This window comes from Mobula hypostoma, chromosome 15, assembly GCF_963921235.1.
Source record: "Mobula hypostoma chromosome 15, sMobHyp1.1, whole genome shotgun sequence".
NCBI classification, from domain to species: domain Eukaryota; kingdom Metazoa; phylum Chordata; class Chondrichthyes; order Myliobatiformes; family Myliobatidae; genus Mobula; species Mobula hypostoma.
In genome coordinates this window covers 29,057,675-29,080,174 of record NC_086111.1, presented here as the reverse complement: position 1 = coordinate 29,080,174, position 22,500 = coordinate 29,057,675, and the positions used below count along the sequence as shown (strand labels likewise).

General features: G+C 42.7%; 2 protein-coding genes across 4 annotated transcripts in view; one reads left to right on the top strand and one right to left on the bottom strand.

Moving 5' to 3' along the window:
• apeh (acylaminoacyl-peptide hydrolase) overlaps positions 1–11,736 on the bottom strand; it is a 93,740-nt gene extending 82,004 nt beyond the window's left edge. Inside the window, exon 1 of the mRNA XM_063067873.1 lies at positions 11,605–11,736. Within this exon, the coding sequence (XP_062923943.1) occupies positions 11,605–11,721 (117 nt within the window). The 5' untranslated portion in view covers positions 11,722–11,736. The remainder of the gene's footprint in view (positions 1–11,604) is intronic.
• Positions 11,737–11,886: 150 nt separating this feature from the next.
• The window catches only part of LOC134356767 (acylamino-acid-releasing enzyme-like), an 81,018-nt gene continuing 70,404 nt past the window's right edge, over positions 11,887–22,500 (top strand). For all 3 annotated transcript variants that reach the window (XM_063067871.1, XM_063067872.1, XM_063067870.1), the window contains exon 1: positions 11,887–11,989. The gene's annotated coding sequence lies outside the window, so the exon portion shown is untranslated. The remainder of the gene's footprint in view (positions 11,990–22,500) is intronic.

Sequence of the window (22,500 nt, the reverse complement as noted above, 5' to 3'; positions counted from 1 at the left end):
TAGATAACCTTTTTTACTGTCCACTGTACAACCAATTTTGGTGTCATCCACAAACTTACTAACCATACTAACTACATCCTCATCCATATTGTTAATAGAAAAGACAAACAGTGGACCCAATGCTGATCTGTGGCAGACCACTAGTCACAAACATCCAACCTGACAAACAATCTACAACTACCACCCTCAATAACATCCATCAAGATAATTCTATATCTAGTTGGCTGGCTTACTGTGGATCCTATGTGATGTAGTCTTCTGGACAAGCCTACCATGTGGGACCTTATCGTCAATATCCTCATCAATCCCCTTCATCAGCTGTTCAAAATAAATTCAAAATCAAATTTGTAAGACACAATTTCCCACACCCAATGCCATGCTAACTATCCCTAATCAATCTTGCCTTTCCAAATACTTGTATACCCTGTCCCTCTGAAACCTCTCCAGTAACTTTCCTACCACTGGGGTTAAGCTCAATGGCATGTAGTACGCTGGATGTTCTTGCAGACCTTTCTAAATAAAGATATAACATTTTCCACTCTCCAGTCTACCAACATTTCACCCATAGCCAAAGATAATGCAAATATCTCTGCCACGACACTGCAATTTCTTCCCTAGCTTCCCCCAATATCCTAGGATACAATTGGTTGGCTTCGGGGGGATTATCCAGTTTAATATGTTCTAAAACCACCAGTACATAAGATAAATATTTCTTTGAAATTTCAGGTTGGTAGGTTACTTGACTGCTATAATTTACTCCAAGTGTGTAGGTTGGTTGTAGAATGTCAGGGAGCGTGTAGGGAGAATAAAATTAGAAACACAACAGAATCTGCAAATGCTGGAAATCATGAGCAACATACACAAAATGATGGACCCTACATACATTGGAGGATCACCTCTTCAAACATTTCGCTCTGTCCGCCATAAAAGGCAGGATCTCCGAATGGCTACCCATTTCAATTTGACCTTCCATTCTCATTCTGACATGTATGTCCATGGCGATCTTTATTGCCATGATGAGGCCAAACTCAGGATGGAGGAGAATAAACTCATGTTCCATCTGGGTAGCCTCTGAACTGATGGCATGAATATCAATTTCTCCAACCTCAGGTAATTTCCCCGCTCCTCCTTCTTTCTTTTTCAATTCCCCATTCTAACACCCCTCTTACCACTTCTCTTCTCCTGACTTGCCTCTGATGCTCCCACTCCTTCCTTTTTTCCCATTATCCATTGTCCTCTCCTATCAGGTTCCTTCTTCTGCTCTTCACCTCTTCCATCTATCCCCTCCCAGATTCTTACTTCATCCCTCCTCCGCCACCCATGCACCTTTACCTGGTTTCAGCTATTCTCCGTCAGCTTGTACACCTTCCCCTCCCCCCACCTTATTTTAGTCTTTTCAATCTTTCCTTTCCAGTCCTAATGAAGGATCCAGGCCTGAAATGTCGACTGCTTATTCTCCTCCATAGATACTGTATCTCCAGTATTTTGTGTGTTTTGCTCTAGAATTCCAACATTTGCAGAATCTATTGTGTTTATCTTATGTCATACAGCCATTAGTGTATAGGGAGTAGAATAGGGGTCTGAGGACATAACATTGTTGAGAATATTTACAAATGCTAACAGAATTTAAAATACCAGATAAGTTGAACTCAAAAGAAAAAGTCAAAAAATGAAACTAGAAGTGCCCAGGAGTCTAGATATTTGTTAAGGTCACATAAAATCATGTTTCATGTATCGAACTCTTCTTCAGAAGTGACAGATTGCACCAATGGCATTATGTTTATTCAACATGCACTAACGTTGTTATGCTCATTTTAAAATTGCACTAATATCATTATGTTTATTTTGTTGTGCAAGTCATTTATAATTTATGTAAACTTGTGTTTGTCACGTTTGTAATGTACTGCACTACAACAGCACTCTGGACAAGGCACTGCAGCCCAAGGGCTTCACCTTCCACTGCATATACCGAACAGCAGAATCAGGTAAAGGCAGAGGAGGCAGACTTTGCCTCTTGATCAACTCATTGTGGTACACAGATGCCACGTCTGTCTCAGTCCTGCGTCCTTGATCTGGAACATTAGGCTTTTTTCCCCCTGCCATCAGATTTCTAAATGGACAATGAACCAACCCAAGAACACTACCTCACTGTTTTTGCTCTCTTTTTGCATTACTTAAATTTATATACAGTAAAAAGTTCTTATTGTAATTTATAGCATTTTATGTATTATTCAGTGAGAGGTGAGGTGAGGGCCTCCGGTGGTCAGAGTTGACCATAGAGATTGCGTCCTAGCTGTGTACATACAAAAGCCTGAGCAGTATGATATGGAGAGCAAGCTGTTACCCATATAGCAAGCTCCCCCTCTTCACACATTTGATGAACCCAAAGGAATAGCAGAGACCAATACAGTTTGGTGCCAGCAGTATCACAGGAGTTGCCAGACAGCATTGAACTCGATGGAGGACTGCCTTAGGGACTCCAGCTCTGGATTTTTCCCTCAGTCTTCCCAATGAGTGGGGGCAAAAGCCCTCCCCCCACCTTTCAAATCTACTACTCATCTTTTTTTCTCCAGTCCTGCCAAAGAGTTTCGGCCCAAAAAGTCGACTGTACTTTTTTCCATAGATGCAGCCTGGCCTGCTGAGTTCCTCTAGCATTTTGTGTGTGTTGCAAGAATTTTTTAGGTTTAGTGAGATCACCAATGATTTTTCTAAAATCCAGAGTACTGATGTAGTTTCAGCAACTTCCGATTACCTGCCATCCCAAGAAATAGCAAACACGAGGAAATCTGCAGATGCTGCCTGGCCTGCTGCGTTCACCAGCAACTTTTATGTGTGTTCCAAGAAATAAGCTGGTCAACCTTTACAATGCTCTCTGTGTTAATAATGAGACCAAACTGGTACTCAATATTCCAGGTCTGGAGGTTCAAAGCTCTTACAGGCCATCTATGGGTTACCAAAGCCCAATTTAGGGATCAAGCTCCCATATACAGTGGATTCCAGTTAATTAGGCCGTCAGCTAATTAGGGCAGATGTTTATTTGAGATATCTCTTAAAGAACAAAAACTAATTGAGAAAATAGCCAGGATTTCCTTCGTTTATTTGGGAGACTATGTTGCTTAATTGGGAAAGGAAACTGTTGCCCAATAGTTTCTAACTAACGTCAACTGTGTGTACGTGTGTGGCTGTTAAACACTGCGCTGTGCTTAGAGCAAATAGTTTTTCCAATAGCGTCAATTGTGTGTGTTTGTGTTCAAAAAGCATTTGTCACAGATAGCTAGCGAGAAATGAACAGTAAGACAATTCAGAACTGTTTTGCTCCTGCGATTTCAAGCATTCAGGTTTGGAGATGCCAGAAAAGGCCAGGAATGAAAATGGAATGATTTCACTACTTCAACAGGTTAGGCACTACAAAGAATTTGAAGGTATCAAAAATCATCTTGAATGTTACAATGAAAATGAAGGTTTGGAGAATGCATTGTATGAAGGCAGTTTATCACAAGATCACAAGACAAAGGAGCAGAAGTAGGCCATTCGGCCCGTCCAGTCTGCTTCGCCACTCCACCATGAGCTAAACTATTCTCCCATCTAGTTCCAATTTTCAGCTTTTTTCCCCATATCCCTTGATACTCTGACTAATTAGATACCTATCAATGTCCTCCTTAAACACCCTCAATGATCAGGCCTCCACAGCTGTATGTGGCAATGTGGCAACGAATTCCATAAATCCACGACACTCTGGCTAAAAAAATTTCTCCTCATCTCTGTTTTAAATGGGTACCCTCTAATTCTAAGACTGTGGCCTCTTGTCCTGGACTCACCCACCAAGGGAAACAGCCTTTCCACATCTACTCTGTCCAACCCTTCAACATTTGAAATGTTTCTATGAGATCCCCTCACATTCTTCTATACTCTAATGAATACAGTCCAAGAGCCGACAAATGCTCCTCATATGTTAGCCCCTGCATTCCAGGAATCATCCTTGTAAATCTTCTCTAAACTCTCTCCAACATCAGAGCATCCCTTCTAAGATAGAGGGCCCAAAACTGCACACAGTATTCTAAATGAGGTCTCACCAGTGCCCCATAGAGCCTCATCAACACCTCCTTACTATTATACACTGTTCATCTTGAAATGAATGCCAACATAGCATTTGCTTTCCTTAGTGCTGATCTAACCTGGGGGTTAACCTTTAGGGTATCCTGCACGAGGACCCCCAAGTCCCTTTGCACTTCCCAGTTTTGAATTTTCTCCCCATCTAAATAATAATCTGCCCGATTATTTCTTCTTCCAAAATGTACAACCATACATTTCTCAACATTGTATCTCATCTGCCGTTTCTTTGCCCACTCTCCTAATCTGACCAAGTCTCTCTGCAACCTTTCCGTTTCTTCAACACTTCCCACTCCTCCACCTATCTAGGCGCCATCTGCAAACTTAGCCACAAAACCATTTAATCCATATCCATATTCAATATTCAGGAGGGATAGACATGAAGGAAGGGGAGGTGGGGTGGCGTTGCTGGTTAAAAAAGAGATTAACGCAATAGAAAGGAAGGACATAAGCCGGGAAGATGTGGAATCGATATGGGTAGAGCTGCGTAACACTAAGGGGCAGAAGACGCTGCTGGGAGTTGTGTACAGGCCACCTAACAGTAGTAGTGAGGTCGGAGATGGTATTAAACAGGAAATTAGAAATGTGTGCAATAAAGGAACAGCAGTTATAATGGGTGACTTCAATCTACATGTAGACTGGGTGAACCAAATTGGTAAAGGTGCTGAGGAAGAGGATTTCTTGGAATGTATGCGGGATGGTTTTTTGAACCAACATGTCGAGGAACCGACTAGAGAGCAGGCTATTCTGGACTGGGTTTTGAGCAATGAGGAAGGGTTAATTAGCGATCTTGTCGTGAGAGGCCCCTTGGGTAAGAGTGACCATAATATGGTGGAATTCTTCATTAACATGGAGAGTGACGTAGTTAATTCAGAAACAAAGGTTCTGAACTTAAAGAGGGGTAACTTTGAAGGTATGAGACATGAATTAGCTAAGATAGACTGGCAAATGACACTTCAAGGATTGACGGTGGATATGCAATGGCAGGCATTTAAAGGTTGCATGGATGAACTACAACAATTGTTCATCCCAGTTTGGCAAAAGAATAAATCAAGGAAGGTAGTGCACCCGTGGCTGACAAGAGAAATTAGGGATAGTATCAATTCCAAAGAAGTAGCATACAAATTAACCAGAGAAAGTGGCTCACCTGAGGACTGGGAGAAATTCAGAGTTCAGCAGAGGAGGACAAAGGGCTTAATTAGGAAGGGGAAAAAAGATTATGAGAGAAAACTGGCAGAGAACATAAAAACGGACTGTAAAAGCTTTTATAGATATGTAAAAAGGAAAAGACTGATAAAGACAAATGTAGGTCCCCTGCAAACAGAAACAGGTGAATTGATTATGGGGAGCAAGGACATGGCAGACCAATTGAATAATTACTTTGGTTCTGTCTTCACTAAGGAGGACATAAATAATCTTCCAGAAATAGTAAGGGACAGAGGGTCCAGTGAGATGGAGGAACTGAGCGAAATACATGTTAGTAGGGAAGTGGTGTTAGGTAAATTGAAGGGATTGAAGGCAGATAAATCCCCAGGGCCAGATGGTCTGCATCCCAGAGTGCTTAAGGAAGTGGCCCAAGAAATAGTGGATGCATTAGTGATAATTTTTCAAAACTCGTTAGATTCTGGACTAGTTCCTGAGGATTGGAGGGTGGCTAATGTAACCCCACTTTTTAAAAAAGGAGGGAGAGAGAAACCGGGGAATTATAGGCCGGTTAGCCTAACGTCGGTGGTGGGGAAACTGCTGGAGTCAGTTATCAAGGATGTGATAACAGCACATTTGGAAAGCGGTGAAATGATCGGACAAAGTCAGCATGGATTTGTGGAAGGAAAATCATGTCTGACGAATCTCATAGAATTTTTTGAGGATGTAACTAGTAGAGTGGATAGGGGAGAACCAGTGGATGTGGTATATTTGGATTTTCAAAAGGCTTTTGACAAGGTCCCACACAGGAGATTAGTGTGCAAACTTAAAGCACATGGTATTGGGGGTAAGGTATTGGTGTGGGTGGAGAATTGGTTAGCAGACAGGAAGCAAAGAGTGGGAATAAACGGGACCTTTTCAGAATGGCAGGCGGTGACTAGTGGGGTACCGCAAGGCTCAGTGCTGGGACCCCAGTTGTTTACAATATATATTAATGACTTGGATGAGGGAATTAAATGCAGCATCTCCAAGTTTGCGGATGACACGAAGCTGGGTGGCAGTGTTAGCAGTGAGGAGGATGCTAAGAGGATGCAGGGTGACTTGGATAGGTTGGGTGAGTGGGCAAACTCATGGCAGATGCAATTTAATGTGGATAAATGTGAAGTTATCCACTTTGGTGGCAAAAATAGGAAAACAGATTATTATCTGAATGGTGGCCGATTAGGAAAAGGGGAGGTGCAACGAGACCTGGGTGTCATTATACACCAGTCATTGAAAGTGGGCATGCAGGTACAGCAGGTGGTGAAAAAGGCGAACGGTATGCTGGCATTTATAGCGAGAGGATTCGAGTACAGGAGCAGGGAGGTACTACTGCAGTTGTACAAGGCCTTGGTGAGACCACACCTGGAGTATTGTGTGCAGTTTTGGTCCCCTAATCTGAGGAAAGACATCCTTGCCATAGAGGGAGTACAAAGAAGGTTCACCAGATTGATTCCTGGGATGGCAGGTCTTTCATATGAAGAAAGACTGGATGAACTGGGCTTGTACTCGTTGGAATTTAGAAGATTGAGGGGGGATCTGATTGAAACGTATAAGATCCTAAAGGGATTGGACAGGCTAGATGCGGGAAGATTGTTCCCGATGTTGGGGAGGTCTAGAACGAGGGGTCACAGTTTGAGGATAGAGGGGAAGCCTTTTAGGACCGAGGTTAGGAAAAACTTCTTCACACAGAGAGTGGTGAATCTGTGGAATTCTCTGCCACAGCAAACTGTTGAGGCCAGTTCATTAGCTATGTTTAAAAGGAAGTTAGATATGGCCCTTGTGGCTACAGGGGTCACGGGGTATGGAGGGAAGGCTGGGTTCTGAGTTGGATGATCAGCCATGATCATAATAAATGGCGGTGCAGGCTCGAAGGGCCGAATGGCCTACTCCTGCACCTATTTTCTATGTTTCTATGTTTCTATAACCTAAATCATCAATATATATTGTAAAAAGAAGCGGCCCCAACACCGATCCCTGCGGAACACCACTAGTAACCGGCAACCAATCAAAATAGGATCCCTTTATTCCCACCCTTTGCTTTCTGCCTATCAGCCAATGCTCCACCCATTCCAATATCTTTCCTGTAATTCCATGGGCTGTCACCTTATTAAGCAGCCTCATATGCGGCACCTTATCGAAGGCCTTTTGAAAATCCAAATACACAACATCCACAGCCTCTCCCTTATCAATCTTATTTGAGATTACCTCAAAAAATTCCAATAGGTTGGTGAGGCAGGATCTTCCTTTCATGAAACCATGCTGGCTTGGGCCTATCTTGTCATGCACCTCGAGGTATTTCATAACCTCGTCCTTGAAGATCGACTCCAATAACTTTCCAACTACCTATGTCAGACTAATTGGTCGTAATTTTCTTTTTGCTGCCTCCCTCCTTTCTTCAACAGCAGAACTACATCTGCGACCTTCCAGTCCTCTGGAACCATGCCAGAGTCTATTGATTCCTAGAAGACCATTTCCAATGCCTCCACAATCTCCAAAGCCACCTCCTTCAGAACCCATGGATGCACTTCATCGATCCGGGCAGCTGATTCATTCTTAGTCCACTTAGCTTCCCAAAAACTTTATCTCTAGTAATCTTAACTGTACCTGATTCTATTCGCTGAGACCTCTGGCTATCAGGTATGTTGCTAATGTCTTCCACTGTGAAGACTGATGCAAAATACTCATTTAGTTCCTCTGTCATCTCTTTGTTACCCATTATAATTTCTCCAGCATCATTTTCAATCGTTCCTATATCTACCCGTGTCACTCTTTTACTCTTCGTATATTTAAAAAAACTCTTAGTATCCTTTTTTATGTTAATTGCCAACTTCCTTTCATAATTCATCTTTTCTTTCCTAATGACTTTCTTAGTTTCCTTCTGTAAGTTTTTAAAAGTCGTCCAGTCCTCAGTTTTCAAACTAATTTTTGCTCCCTGGTATGCCATCTCTTTTGCTTTCATTTTAGCCTTAACTTCTCTCATTAGCCACATATGTGCCATTTTTCCATTCATGATTTTCTTTTTACTTGGAATATATTTTTCCTGCACTTTCCTTATTTCTTGTAGGAATTTCATCCAATTCTGCTCTACCCTCCCTCCATTTAGCTTACTTTTCCAATCTACTTGGACCAGTTCCTCTTTTATACCACTGTAATTTCCTTTGTTCCACTGAAATATCGATACACCTGATACCAGGTTCTCCTTTTCAAATTTGAAACTGAACTCAATCATATTATGATCACTACTTCCAAAGGGTTCCATTACCTCCAGCTCCCTAATCGCCTCAGGTTCATTACACAGCACCCAATCCAAAACAGCCGGTCCCCTGGTGGGCTTATGGACAAGCTGCTCCAAAAAGCCATCCCGTAGACATTCTACAAACTCCCTCTCCTGAGATCCAGTACCTTCCTGACTTTCCCAGTCCACTTTCATATTAAATTCCCCCATAATTATCTTGACACTTTCCTTCTGACATTTTCTATTTCCAGCTGTAACTTGTAGTCCACGTTCCAGCTGCTGTTTGGAGGCCTGTATATAACTGCTATTAAGTGTTTTTTTACCCTTGCAATTTCATAACTCAACCCATAAGGATTCTATCTCTTCTGATCCTATGTCCCTTCTTTCTAGTGATTTGATATCGCTGCTTACCATCAGGGCCACGCTACCCCCTTTACCTACCTTCCTATCTTTCCTATACACTGTGTATCCTTGGACATTCAGCTCCCAATCACATCCATCATTTAGCCATGACTTGGTGATGGCCACAATGTCCTATCTTTTAACCTGTAGCTGTACAACAGGGTCATCCACTTTATTTCCAATGCTGCGTGCATTACAGTACATTTAGATCAGTATCTGTTACCGATTTTGCTATATTTCTATCGCACAGCAAATTATCCTGTCTATTCACCTGCCTGCCCTTCTTGTCACCTTTTCTGGAGACTATCTTTGACTTATTTCTATTTTCCTCTTCCTCGACCCTAACACCCTGGTTTCTTTCCCCCGCCAACTTAGTTTAAACCCTCCCTAATAGCTATATTAAACAATCCCGCCAGGATATTAGAACCCTTCGAGTTCAGGTGTAAACCATCGTTTTTGTTTAAGTCATATCTCCCCCAAAATAGATCCCAATGATCCAAGAATTTGAAGCCCTGCCCTAGTATTATACGTACTAGGTGTCTGTGCTGATTTTCTTCACTTAGAGTCAATTAAAAAAACACAACAGCATACACCGGATTAATTCCCAAGCTTGAAAAATATTTGGAGCTAATACATAGGTTTATAGTACTGTAATAGTACTGGTAAGCTTACTGTGTATTTCAGTTAAATACAACATTTGTTATTCAGTTAAATGGCAGTTTGTCTTTTTTATACCTTTTTAACTATACCCACAAAACTTCAGCTAATTGGGCAGCCACTTAATTGGGCCACAATACACTGGTCCTGACGAAGGGTCTCGGCCTGAAACGTCGACGGCACCTCTTCCTAGAGATGCTGCCTGGCCTGCTGCGTTCACCAGCAACTTTTATGTGTGTTGCTTGAATTTCCAGCATCTGCAGAATTCCTGTTGTTTGCGTTTTTAAATACACTGGTCCTGATGTGTCCCAATAAACCAGAGTATTCTGTATTAATAAATTCATATTTATCTCACACATATGTTCATTCATAGTCATACTTTATTGATCCCGGGGGAAATTGGTTTTCGTTAGTTGCACCATAAATAATTAAATAGTAATAGAACCATAAATAGTTAAATAGTAATATGTAAATCATGCCAGTAAATTATGAAATAAGTCCAGGACCAGCCTATTGGCTCAGGGTGTCTGACCCTCCAAGGGAGGAGTTGTAAAGTTTGATGACCACAGGCTGGAATGACTTCCTATGACGCTCTGTGCTGCATCTCAGTGGAATGAGTCTCTGGCTGAATGTACTCCTGTGCCCACCCAGTACATTATGTAGTGAATGGGAGACATTGACCAAGATGGCATGCAACTTAGACACCATCCTCTTTTCAGACACCACCGTGAGAGAGTCCAGTTCCATCCCCACAACATCACTGGCCTTACGAATGAGTTTGTTGATTCTGTTGGTGTCTGCTACCCTCAGCCTGCTGCCCCAGCACACAACAGCAAACATGATAGCACTGGCCACCACAGACTCGTAGAACATCCTCAGCATCGTCCGGCAGATGTTAAAGGACAATGTTCCCATGAACAACAGAATTAGTTTCCTCCCTCCACCTTTCTCTCCTCTTTTAGTAATTGTTCTCTTTTAAGTCTTTTGTGCTTTTGGTGCTATTCATTACAATACTATGGAGGGATAGTTATCATAAGTAATTTTTATTCACTTTCTGACACAGCAAAACCGACTAAAGAACATTGGTACAAACAGAACCTGCTTGTTACCTAGGGAGTCCGGAATGAATGCTGTAAGGCCCATCTACTAAAGCTCAACACACTATCTTCTTACTTCCTTGCTGCACTTTTCAGTGATCAGTGCAAAAGAAAACAAGTACCTTTGAACATCAACATTTCCTAATCTCTATTTAAAAATACAGTTCAATTATGTTTTATACAACCATGTATATGACTTCATATTTTCACACCTGCTAATTAAGCCTACCCACATCGTCCTGAATTCCTTACTACTCTCAATTCCACCTAGTTTTGAGTCTACCATGTAATCTAAGATCTAAGGTAAACATTCAGAGTTTGGCACAAATGTGACTCTTCGCACCTCCCAGATTTCAATGAAAATAAACAAATTGCAATTGTACGTAGGAAGTATTTTCACAAGTAATTTCACGATCTCGGGAGGCTAATACATTAAATAAACAATGAAACATTTCTGAATGCTGTCTCGGGTGACAAAGCAATCCACTCTCGTATTGCAACAGCTAAATTGTAATCAGTTAATCCTTCATACTGATGATAGAGAAGCATGAATAGTGCTCAAAACAATTAGAGGGTGAAAGGGCATCTGTCCAGGAAGCCGCATTGATGGTGACACAGACTAAAATTACATGTCATTCAAAATAAGGAATCAATTGGTTGTGGGATGGGGAGGAAGCCAAGGCTAGTCAAAAGTGAAGCAGGTAGGGAGGAATGTCGCACACGGAATCGGCAAGGGCGAAAAGGCCATGATGGTCAGGGCCCAATGGGAATGAGGATCGCCGCACCAGATACGCCCGGAAGGCCCACCCTCCAGTACTGAAGTGGGACTGACAGACTGCTGCATGACTCCAAGCACTGCTCGGAACAGAGCCGAAGCCATCAGACCACGACCCCAATACCAAGCCAGGCCTCACTTACCTCCGAACCCATCGTTTCCATGGTTACTGGTCTACTCCGCCCCCTCCCCAGCCGCGCGGCGCGGGAGGCTTTGGAAATACCAACCAGTCGGAGGCAGAGAGAGCTAAATCCAAACATTCTATATCTTAAAATAATGCAGATCGTAGATTATTATTTCCTTGTAAATAATGTATTGGATTGATTTTATTACTGCTGTTATAGATTCCAGATATTATTTATCTTGTTTTGAAATACTACTATTTGTAATCAGAGTCTCCCCCTCCACTTTGTTGATGGAACAGTCAGTACTTTGATTGCTGACGCTGCAGAACCGCCGGCACCGGTCGAGCGAGAGCGCATGTGTGGGATGCCGATCGCTTCTGCCTCTCCTGCCTAAATTTCGCAAGTGAGTGTCAGCCCGGCTGTTTGTCAAACTCAAACAGCTCCTGTTTTCACACATTAACGTTTATCTTTGCATCCCCGGGAGAATCTTTAATTGCTGGTATCTGTAATGCTGAGACCAGTTGATATTGTACTTGTCAAAACATTTGGCCTCACTGGCACGATTGCTGCCAGTATTTTGTGTTTCACTATACCGCAATAGTACATTACATTTTAAAAACTAAAATCTCTTGGTTCTATATAGTATACATACTTTGTTAATAAATGTCCATTGAACATCACATGCCGGTGATAATAAGCCTGTTTCTGAATTTTAAAAAAGCTGCTTCTTTAAATGGAGTGCCTGCCTGTTCACGCGAGGCAGGTTCAGTTTAATTTCTACTTCGTTTCACAGTGTAGTGTTTGCCGGTTCACTGATTCTCTTCTCTGTTCAAAGTATTTAGCATTCTTTATTTCAAAGTGACCCGAATGCTGTACGCTGCATAGGTGCCTCTGGAGATCAGATCCTCAGTGTGACATGATGTTTGGTATGGTTCAGAACATTTGTAGCATCTGCGTCTCAGTTATTTACTTATTGTCTGTTTTGTATTTGTACAGTTTGTCTTCTTTTGCACATTAGTTGTTTGTCAGTCTCTGTAGTATTTCGTTGATTCTATTCCATCTCTTTGTTGTACTGTGAATGTCTGCACGAAAATGAATCTGAAGGTAGTACAATATGTAGTGACGTGCACTCAGAGGCCACTTTATTTGGTACATCTGTGCACCTGCTTGTTAATGCAAATATCTAATCAGCTTATCACGTGGCAGCCACTCATTTCATAAAAGCATGTAGACATGGTCAAGAGGTTCAGTTCTTGTTCAGACTAAATATCAGAATGTGGAAGAAATGCGATCTAAGTGACTTTGACGGTGGAATGGTTGCTGATGCCAGACCTGGGTTTTTTGAATATCTCAGAAACCGCTGATCTGCTAGGATTTGCATGGACATCAGTTTCTAAAGCTTACAGAGAGTGGTGCAGGAAACAAAAATACATCCAGTGAGGGTCAGTTCTGTTGGTGAAAATGCCTCACTAATGAGAGAGGTCAGCAGAGAATGGCCAGACTAGTTCAAGCTGACAGGAAGGCAACAGTAAATCAAATAACTACATGCTACAATGTGTTCGTCCATCATTGATGTCGATGAGGACCTGGACACCATTTGATGGTGTCGAGACAGCGCGTGATTTGGATTTAAGTGAAGGAGAGTTGCACAGCGTCAGCCTCACTCTCTCTTCCCAATTCCCATCTGGATTCAGTGGCAAGACAGACTCGAGACGGCTGGAGATGGGACTAGGCGCAGTGGATGACCAGGACGTCTTCTGTGTTTGTCCTGCTCTACACGTTCCATGACACTTGCAGAGACTGCCTTCTTGACCGTTGGATCTTCCATAGGTCTCGTCTGCTCAATCCGGCGGAGTCTGTCTTCACATGCTGGGATAGACAACTCCCTACCTCACTGAGGGTTTGAGACCTGTCGGCTACCCTCACCTGGTTTAGCGGGCTTGTCGAAGCCCTTGCCCGGGGTGTGGCCTCTGTTGCATGCACACAGCTACGGGGAACCACAGGTGACAGCTGAGTGCCAGGTGGGGACCAAAGGTGGACTAACTGCCTTGAAAAGGACGTGACATGTTCCCCCACCAGAGGTGCTACCCTTCCCTGACACCCCATACACCCCAACACAATACAATAGTGGTATGCAGAAGAGCATCTCTGAATGCACAATACATTGAACCTTGAAGTAAATGGGCTACAGCAGCAGAAGACCACAAGCAAACACTCAATATCCACTTTATTAGGTACAGAAGGTACCTATAAAGTGGCCGTAGAGTGTATATACATACTTATATAATAAATTTACTTTGAATTCGGTAGCTTCCCGATATCACATGGAGACTTGGTGGAGAACTTGGGAGAAAACTTTAGTGATGTTGGAGAATTTCGGACCTCCAGTACCCCTGACTGAATATGCTTCAGTTTTTTCAAGATGCTCACACTGGGCTCTGTTATTATTGAGGATGGGAGTATACTTGTTTTCTGGTTAATGGTTTAACACCACTTACAATTAGATATGTTAGTACTTCAGAGCTTTCAACTGATCTAATAGTTGCGAGATTGCTTAGCTCCGTCTTTGCATTCTGTTTGTAGTTCGTTATTGGAGCTTCATCAGGCTGATGCTTTATCATTTTTGGTGATGCACACACCATCCCTTTTGCATTGCTCTTTGAACCTGATTTGATGCCTTAGCTTGATTATAATGGTAAAGTGTATGATGTAGGATCCATTAGGTTACAACTTATGATAGTATACATATCTACCTCTAAACATATTTTATCTCTTTGCCCCTCCGTGATTCCCTTGTCCATTCATCCCTACCCATTAATCTCCCTCCCAGCACTTATCCCTGAATGCAGACTAAGTGATACACCTGCCCATACACCTCCTCCCTCACCTCCAATCAGGGCTCTAAATAGTCCTTCCACGTGGGGCAACACTTCACCTGTGAATCTTCTGGGGTTGTCTGCTGTGTCAGGTACTCCTGATACAGGCTGCTGTACTTTGGTGACACCCGTTGTAAATTGGAGTCTGCTTTGTTGAGCACCTGTGTACCATCCACCACAATGGGGACTTCCCAGTGGCCAAGCATTTTACTGATAGCTATTACCGTTTTGACGTGTCGATCCATGGCATCCTCTTGTGCCAAGGTGAGGCTATTCTCATGGAGGAACAGCACTTTGTATTCTGTTTGAGTATCATGCAACCTAATGGCATGAATATCGATTTCTCCTGCCAGTTAATACATTCCTCCCCTCCTACCCCCTTTCCTTTATTCCCTACTGACCTTTTACTTCTCAGCTGCCTGTTACTTCCCCAAGGCTCCCCTCCTCCTTTCCTCTCTCCTGTGGTCCACTCTCTTCCCCTACCAGATTCTTTCTTCTCCAGCCATTGACCTTTCCCACTCACATGGCTTCACCTATCCCCTTCCAGCTGGCCTCTTTCCCCTCCCACCTTTTTATTCTGGCATCTTCCCCCTTCTTTCTCAGTCCTGAAGAAGGGTCATGGCCCAAAATGTCGACTGTTTATCCTTTAACAGAGATGCTGCCTGACCTGCTGAGTTCTTCCAATGTTTTGTGTGTGTTGCTTTGGAGGTCCAGCATCCACAGACTTTCTCATGTTTCTGATACATATCTAATGTTTTTTGTTTGGTTCACGGTGCTTCATGGATACTCAGTTAGATTGGGTAGCTCTATTGAATCAATTCCATTTAGCATATTTATAGATCCACAACAATTTATAGGTTGTGTATGAAGAAGGGAATTTGCCCACGCAAGAGAAGTGATATTGTCATTCCTACCAATAGACAGGTGCATCTGACTGAGATAGATTGGTAAGGACAAGGTCAAGTAGATTACACCAACGTTATTGGTAAAATATCAGATGACAAGGAGGCATATTGGAATGAGATAGATCAGCTGGCAAGATGAAAAAAATGGTTGTGAATTTAAGGAAGGAGAAGTCAAGAGAACATACACCCATTAAAGAGTCAGCAGTGGAAAGCGTGAATGTTTTTAAGTTCCTGGGTATCAGCATCTCAGAGGATCTGCACTTAGCCCAACGCATTAATGCACTCACAAAGAAGACATGCCAGCAGCTCTACCTCATTGGGAGTTTGAGGAGATTTGCTGTGTTACCAAAGACTCTTACAAGTTTTTAATGATGTACAGAGTGGAGCATTCTGGCTGGTGTCATCACAGCTTGGTACGGAGGCTCCAATGCACAGGATTGCGAGGAACTGCAAAGAGACATAGGCTCAGTCAGCTCCATCTCCCCATCATTGAAGACATTCGCTAATGTTCAGTGCCATTCTGGCTGTCCAATCAGCAGCACATGCAGCACGCTGTGAGGAGGTTTCTCGCAGGTCAGCAGCGCTCATTTAGAAGAAGAGCTTTGTGGGTATTCGGTGTCATTCCAGCAGCCCATTCAGTGGTGAGAGCAGCGCAGAGAGGAAGAAATAAAAATACAGAAGGGACAAGGGAAGTGGTCTTTGTTAAGAGTAGGCCAGTGGTGAGAGTGAGGTGTCAGGCTTTGGCTCAAAGGAGGCTTCGGCTCGGAAGAGCCATTAGCTCCAGGTAAACTTCCCCTTTTTTTTAACTGTGTCAGGTGTACTTAGTGTAGTTTAAATGGCCACTGTGTGTTCTTCATGTCAGATATTGGAGTCCTGAGAGACCCAGGTCACTAGAAAATAAAATTGAATACCTCAGAGCAAGATTGCAGTACCAGAAACTGCAATCAGGTTCTGCAATCAGGGAGTATCAGGGACTGCTGTGTACTTCATTTCAGAGAAACATGGCTATCACCTGCCATTTCAGAGGCAGCTCTATAGCTCAATGGCTTCACCATTCACTGTAAAGACAGGGCAGCTCAGTCTTTTAAAGGAAGAGGAGGTAAAGTATGCTTCATCATAGTACATAAACATAATGGTTCTGACTCAGTCTTGCTGACCTGACCTTGAAAGTCTAGCAGTTAAATATCATTCTTTTTATCTGCTGAACGAGTTTTCCGCCAACATCCTGGTAGTGCTGTACATTCCACCTCAGGCCAATGTCGGGCATGCACTGGAGGAGCTAAGCTCTGTAATCAGCAGGCACAAAATAGTACACCCTGATGTCTTCCCTATTATTGTGGGGGATTTCAGCCAGGCCAGTTTGAAGTCCCTGAAAAACTACCACCAACATATCACCTGTGGAACCAGAGGAGCAAAGCATACTTGAACTCTGCTTATACCACAATCAAGAATCCTTACAGTGCCATCCCATGCCCACACTTTGGAAAGCCTGATCACCTGGCTGTACTTCTACTTCCAGCATATAGTCAGAGACTTAAGAATGCAGCACCAATGGTGAGGCCCAAGAAGGTATGGTCAAGGGAGGCAGAGGAGTGCTTACAGGACTGCTTTGAGTCAGTGGACCAGACAATATTCAAGGATTCGTCTTTGTGTCTGAAAGAATACATCATAATTATCACCGACTTCATCAAGACCTGTGTGGATGAGTGTGCACCTTTGAGAACATACTGGAGACACCAAAACCAAAAGCCACGGATGAACCAGGAGATTCATACTCTACTGAGGGCTACATCTGTGGCATTCAAGACCAGTGATCCAGAACTACACAAGATGTCCAGTTACAACCTATGGAAGGCTATCTTAAGAGAGAGAAAAAAACAATTCCAGTTGAGGACAGATATGGAATCGGATGCGTTAGCTTTGGCAGTATTTGCAGGCCATTACTTCCTATGAAGTAAAAACTATGTCATTAATGGCAGTGATAGTTCACTCCCAGATGTGCCCAATGCCTTTATGCATGCTTTGAAAGGGAGAATAAAAGTATATCTCTGCAAAGATGGTAGCATCCAGTGATCCTGTAAGCTTTGTCTTGGAGACTGACATCGGAACATCTTTCAAGAAAGTGAGCCCTCTCAAGGTGTTATGCCCTGATGATGGGTTTGGTAGGGTTCTAAAAATCTGAATCAACCAACTGGCAGGAGTGTCCAAAGGAGCGTCCAAAGACACCTTCAAGCTCTCACTGCTGCAGTCAGAAGTTCTCACTTGTTTCAAAAGGGTGACAATCATACCAGTTCCCAAGCAGAGCACAGTGAGCAGCTTCAATGACTTGTCACCCTGTGGCACTCACATCTACTATCATGAAGCGCTTTGAGAGGTTGATCATGGATGAAATGCTTTGAGAGATTGGTCATGGCTAGAACCAACTTTTGCCTAAGCAGGGACTGGATCTGCTGCAATTTGCTTATTGCCATAGTGGGTCTACAGCAATGCAATCTCACTGGACCTCCACTTGGCCTTGCATCACCTGGATAATAGTAATACTTACATCAAGCTGCTGTTTATTGACTACAGTTCAACACAATCATAACCTTAGTTCTGAGCAAAAAACTCCAAAACTGCAACTGTATCCTTGACTTCCTCACAGGGACACCACAGTTTGTGTGTATCAGAAATGACTTCTCCCCACTGACAATCAGCACTGGCAAACCTCAAGGATGCATGCTTAGCCTATTGCTCTACTCTCTCTACACCCACAACTGTGTGGCTAGGCACAGTTCAAATGCCATCTATAAATTTCCTGATGACACTACTATTGTTGGCATAATTTCAGGAGTGAGACAGATCAGCTGGTTGAGTGTGTCACAGCAACACTCTTGCACTCAGCGTCAGTAAGACCAAGGAATTGATTGTGGACTTCACAAGGAGGAAGTCGATCGAATCCTCGTTGAGGGATTAGAAATGGAAAGTGTGAGCAGCTACAAGTTCCTGGGTGTCAACATCTTTGAAGATCTATCTTGGGCCCAACATATGTATGCAATTATAAAGAAGGCATAATAGCAGCTTTATTGCATTAGGAGTTTGAGAAGACTTGGTATGTCAACAAAGACACTTGCAAATTTCTACAGATGTATGTGGAGAGCATTCTAACTGGTTGCATCAACGTCTGGTATAGAGAGGCCACTAGACAGGATAGGAAAAAGCGGCAGAAAGTTGAAAACTCAGCCATCTCCAACATAGGCACTAGCCTCCCTACCATCCAGGATACTGTACCTTCAAAATGCGATGACTCAGAAAGGTGGTATTGTTACATACGTGGTGGGTATCTTGTAACTGTCTTATGACTATGATGTAATTGAGCATCTTGTGAGCATGATGTAATGGTCTTGTGATGATGGGGTGATGCAACTTTCCTGCCAGTGTAAGGTCACGTGATGGCATGTTCCCTACAGGTATTGAAAAGGGAAACCCCCGGTTGTTACGCAGATGTTTCATTGCTTAGTTTGTCAGTTACTCTGTTATGCTGCGTATTCATCTCATGATACAGATTCATTTTAAAGCGGAGTTTTACTTTCTATTGTAAGGTAAAATCATTGTGCCGGCAGTTTCGCCAATCGCTGCCAGTTTTTGTGTGTGGCACCTTTGATTTACCTTTACAGTCTAGTATTGGAGAGTGAAGACATTACTAACATACGGGAACCTGAAGGATTGAGTAAAGTTGGTGTCGTTCAGCAGTTTCATAAAGAATTGACCTTATTGAATCTTCGTTCAGGAATAGTGGCCTGCATCTGAGATAACCCCTGCAAGATTAGGAAGGATTGTGCAGTGTTCATACTCCAGAAAAAGGTCAGTTCTTTTAAGCTGTTTTATTTCCTTCATCGTGAATCCTTTGGACGGGATCAGCAGTAACGTCACGTCTTTGTAGAAATCCATTTTCAGAAAAGTCTCTCCTTACTGACTGTATAAATCACTTGGACTTTCGAATTTACCACTTCAAGGCTGTGTTCGAACTTACCACTTTAAGAACTGTTCCAGAGTTGCCGTATAGCAGTTAACTTCTGGTTAAGTTAGTAGTTTGAATACTTTTCGCTATTGTTGAGCAGAGTTTAATAAATGTTTATATGTTTGTTTATAAAACCTGACTCAATTCTTTATTCATTGTTGCTGGTGATGTAACAGTATCCATCATTAAGGACCCCCATCACCGAGGACATGCCCTCTTCGCATCAAGGAGGAGGTTCAGGAGCCTGAAGACATACATAGTCAATGTTTTAGGAACAGTTTCTCCCCCTCCGCCATCAGATTTTTGAATGGACAATGAACCCATGAACACTTACTCAGTACCTCTGTTTCTTTCCCCTCTTTTTACCCTGCTTATTTAATTTATTTATATATACTTATTGTAATTTGTAGTTTCTATTACTATGTATAGCAATGTAGTGCTGCAGCAAAACAACCAATTTCACAATGTGTGCCAGTGATATTAAACCCGTTTCTGATTTTGTGTCTTCGCAATGAATAAACCATAGAAACCATAGAAACCATAGAAACTACAGCACAGAAACAGGCCTTTTGGCCCTTCTTGGCTGTGCCGAACCATTTTCTGCCTAGTCCCACTGACCTGCACACGGACCATATCCCTCCAAACACCTCCCATCCATGTATCTGTCCAATTTATTCTTAAATGTTAAAAAAGAACCCGCATTTACTACCTCGTCTGGCAGCTCATTCCACACTCCCACCACTCTCTGTGTGAAGAAGCACCCCCCAATGTTCCCTTTAAACTTTTCCCCCCCTCACCCTTAACCCATGTCCTCTGTTTTTTTTCTCCCCTTGCCTCAGTGGAAAAAGCCTGCTTGCATTCACTCTATCTATACGCATCATAATTTTATATACCTCTATCAAATCTCCCCTCATTCTTCTACGCTCCAGGGAATAAAGTCCCAACCTATTCAACCTTTCTCTGTAGCTGAGTTTCTCAAGTCCCGGCAACATCCTTGTAAACCTTCTCTGCACTCTTTCAACCTTATTTATATCCTTCCTGTAATTTGGTGACCAAAACTGAACACAATACTCCAGATTCGGCCTCACTAATGCCTTATACAACCTCATCATAACATTCCAGCTCTTATACTCAATACTTTGATTAATAAAGGCCAATGTACCAAAAGCTCTCTTTACGACCCTATCTACCTGTGACGCCACTTTTAGGGAATTTTGTATCTGTATTCCCAGATCCCTCTGTTCCACTGCACTCCTCAGTGCCTTACCATTAACCCTGTATGTTCTACGTAGGTTTGTCCTTCCAACGTGCAATACTTCACACTTGTCAGTATTAAACTCCATCTGCCATTTTTTAGCCCATTTTTCCAGCTGGTCCAAGTCCCTCTGCAGGCTCTGAAAACCTTCCTCACTGTCTACTACACCTCCAATCTTTTGTATCATCAGCAAACTTGCTGATCCAATTTACCACATTATCGTCCAGATCATTGATATAGATGACAAATAACAATGGACCCAGCACTGATCCCTGTGGCACACCACTAGTCACAGGCCTCCACTCAGAGAAGCAATTCTCTACCGCCACTCTCTGGCTTCTTCCATCGAGCCAATGTCTAATCCAATGTACCACCTCTCCATGTATACCTAGTGACTGAATTTTCCTAACTAACCTCCCATGTGGGACCTTGTCAAAGGCCTTACTGAAGTCCATGTAGACAATATCCACTGCCTTCCCTTCATCCACTTTCCTGGTAACCTCCTCGAAAAACTCCAATAGATTGGTCAAACATGACCTACCACGCACAAAGCCATGTTGACTCTCCCTAATAAGTCCCAGTCTATCCAAATGCTTGTAGATTCTGTCTCTTAGTACTCCCTCCAATAACTTTCCTACTACTGACGTTAAACTTACTGGCCTATAATTTCCCGATTACTTGTCGATCCTTTTTTAAACAACGGAACAACATGAGCCACTCTCCAATCCTCTGGCACCTCACCTGTAGACAGCGACATTTGAAATATTTCAGCCAGGGCCCCTGCAATTTCAGTCTCCTTCAAGGTCCGAGGGAACACCCTGTCAGGTCCTGGGGATTTATCCACTTTAATTTTCCTCAAGACAGCAAGGACCTCCTCCTTTTCGATCTGTACAGTTTCCATGATCTCACTACTAGTTGCCCTTAATTCCATAGACTTCATGCCAGTTTCCTTAGTAAACACAGACGCAAATAACCTATTTAAGATCTCCCCCATTTCCTTTGGTTCTGCACATAGCCGACCACTCTGATCTTCAAGAGGACCAATTTTATCCCTTACAATCCTTTTGCTCTTAATATACCTGTAAAAGCTCTTTGGATTATCCTTCACTTTGACTGCCAAGGCAACCTCATGTCTTCTTTTAGCCCTCCTGATTTCTTTCTTAAGTATTTTCTTGCACTTCTTATACTCCTCAAGCACCTTATTTACTCCCTGCTTCCTATACATGTCATACAACTCCCTCTTCTTCTTTATCAGAGTTGCAATATCCCTTGAGAACCAAGGTTCCTTATTCCTATTCACCTTGCCTTTAATCCTGAAAGGAACATACAAATTCTGCACTCTCAAAATTTCTGCTTTGAAGGCTTCCCACCTACCGATCACATCCATGCCAGAGAACAACCTGTCCCAATCCATGGTTTTTAGATCCTGGCATTTTAGATCTTGGCATTCTCAATATCATTGCAGTTCCACTTTTTCTGTGTCCAGGAATCCCACAAGTCGAGTGAAAGTTACATTTATTTTCAATGGAAGCATTGGGAACCTTACTTGATTATATTTTCTAATGACATATCATAGAGGACATTTATTTAGCTGAATCCATGCTAAATGTTGGCAATGCCCTCAATCCCATTCCTCTACTCATTTTGCTAAGATTTATTTTTCTGTGATCTGTAAGAGAAATACTGATTTCTGCTCCTCTTTAGTCAATATTAGCCAATTGATCAGCTTGTCGTACCACTGGAGCTGACAGGGTGTAATTGTCTTAAATAGCTGGGTGGTGGCGGGAAGAGAACACTGAATTAGTTCTTACTTCAGGAGTGGACACGGAAGACTTAGAAGAGATAGCATCTCATGAAGTACCCACCTGTCTTCATTGT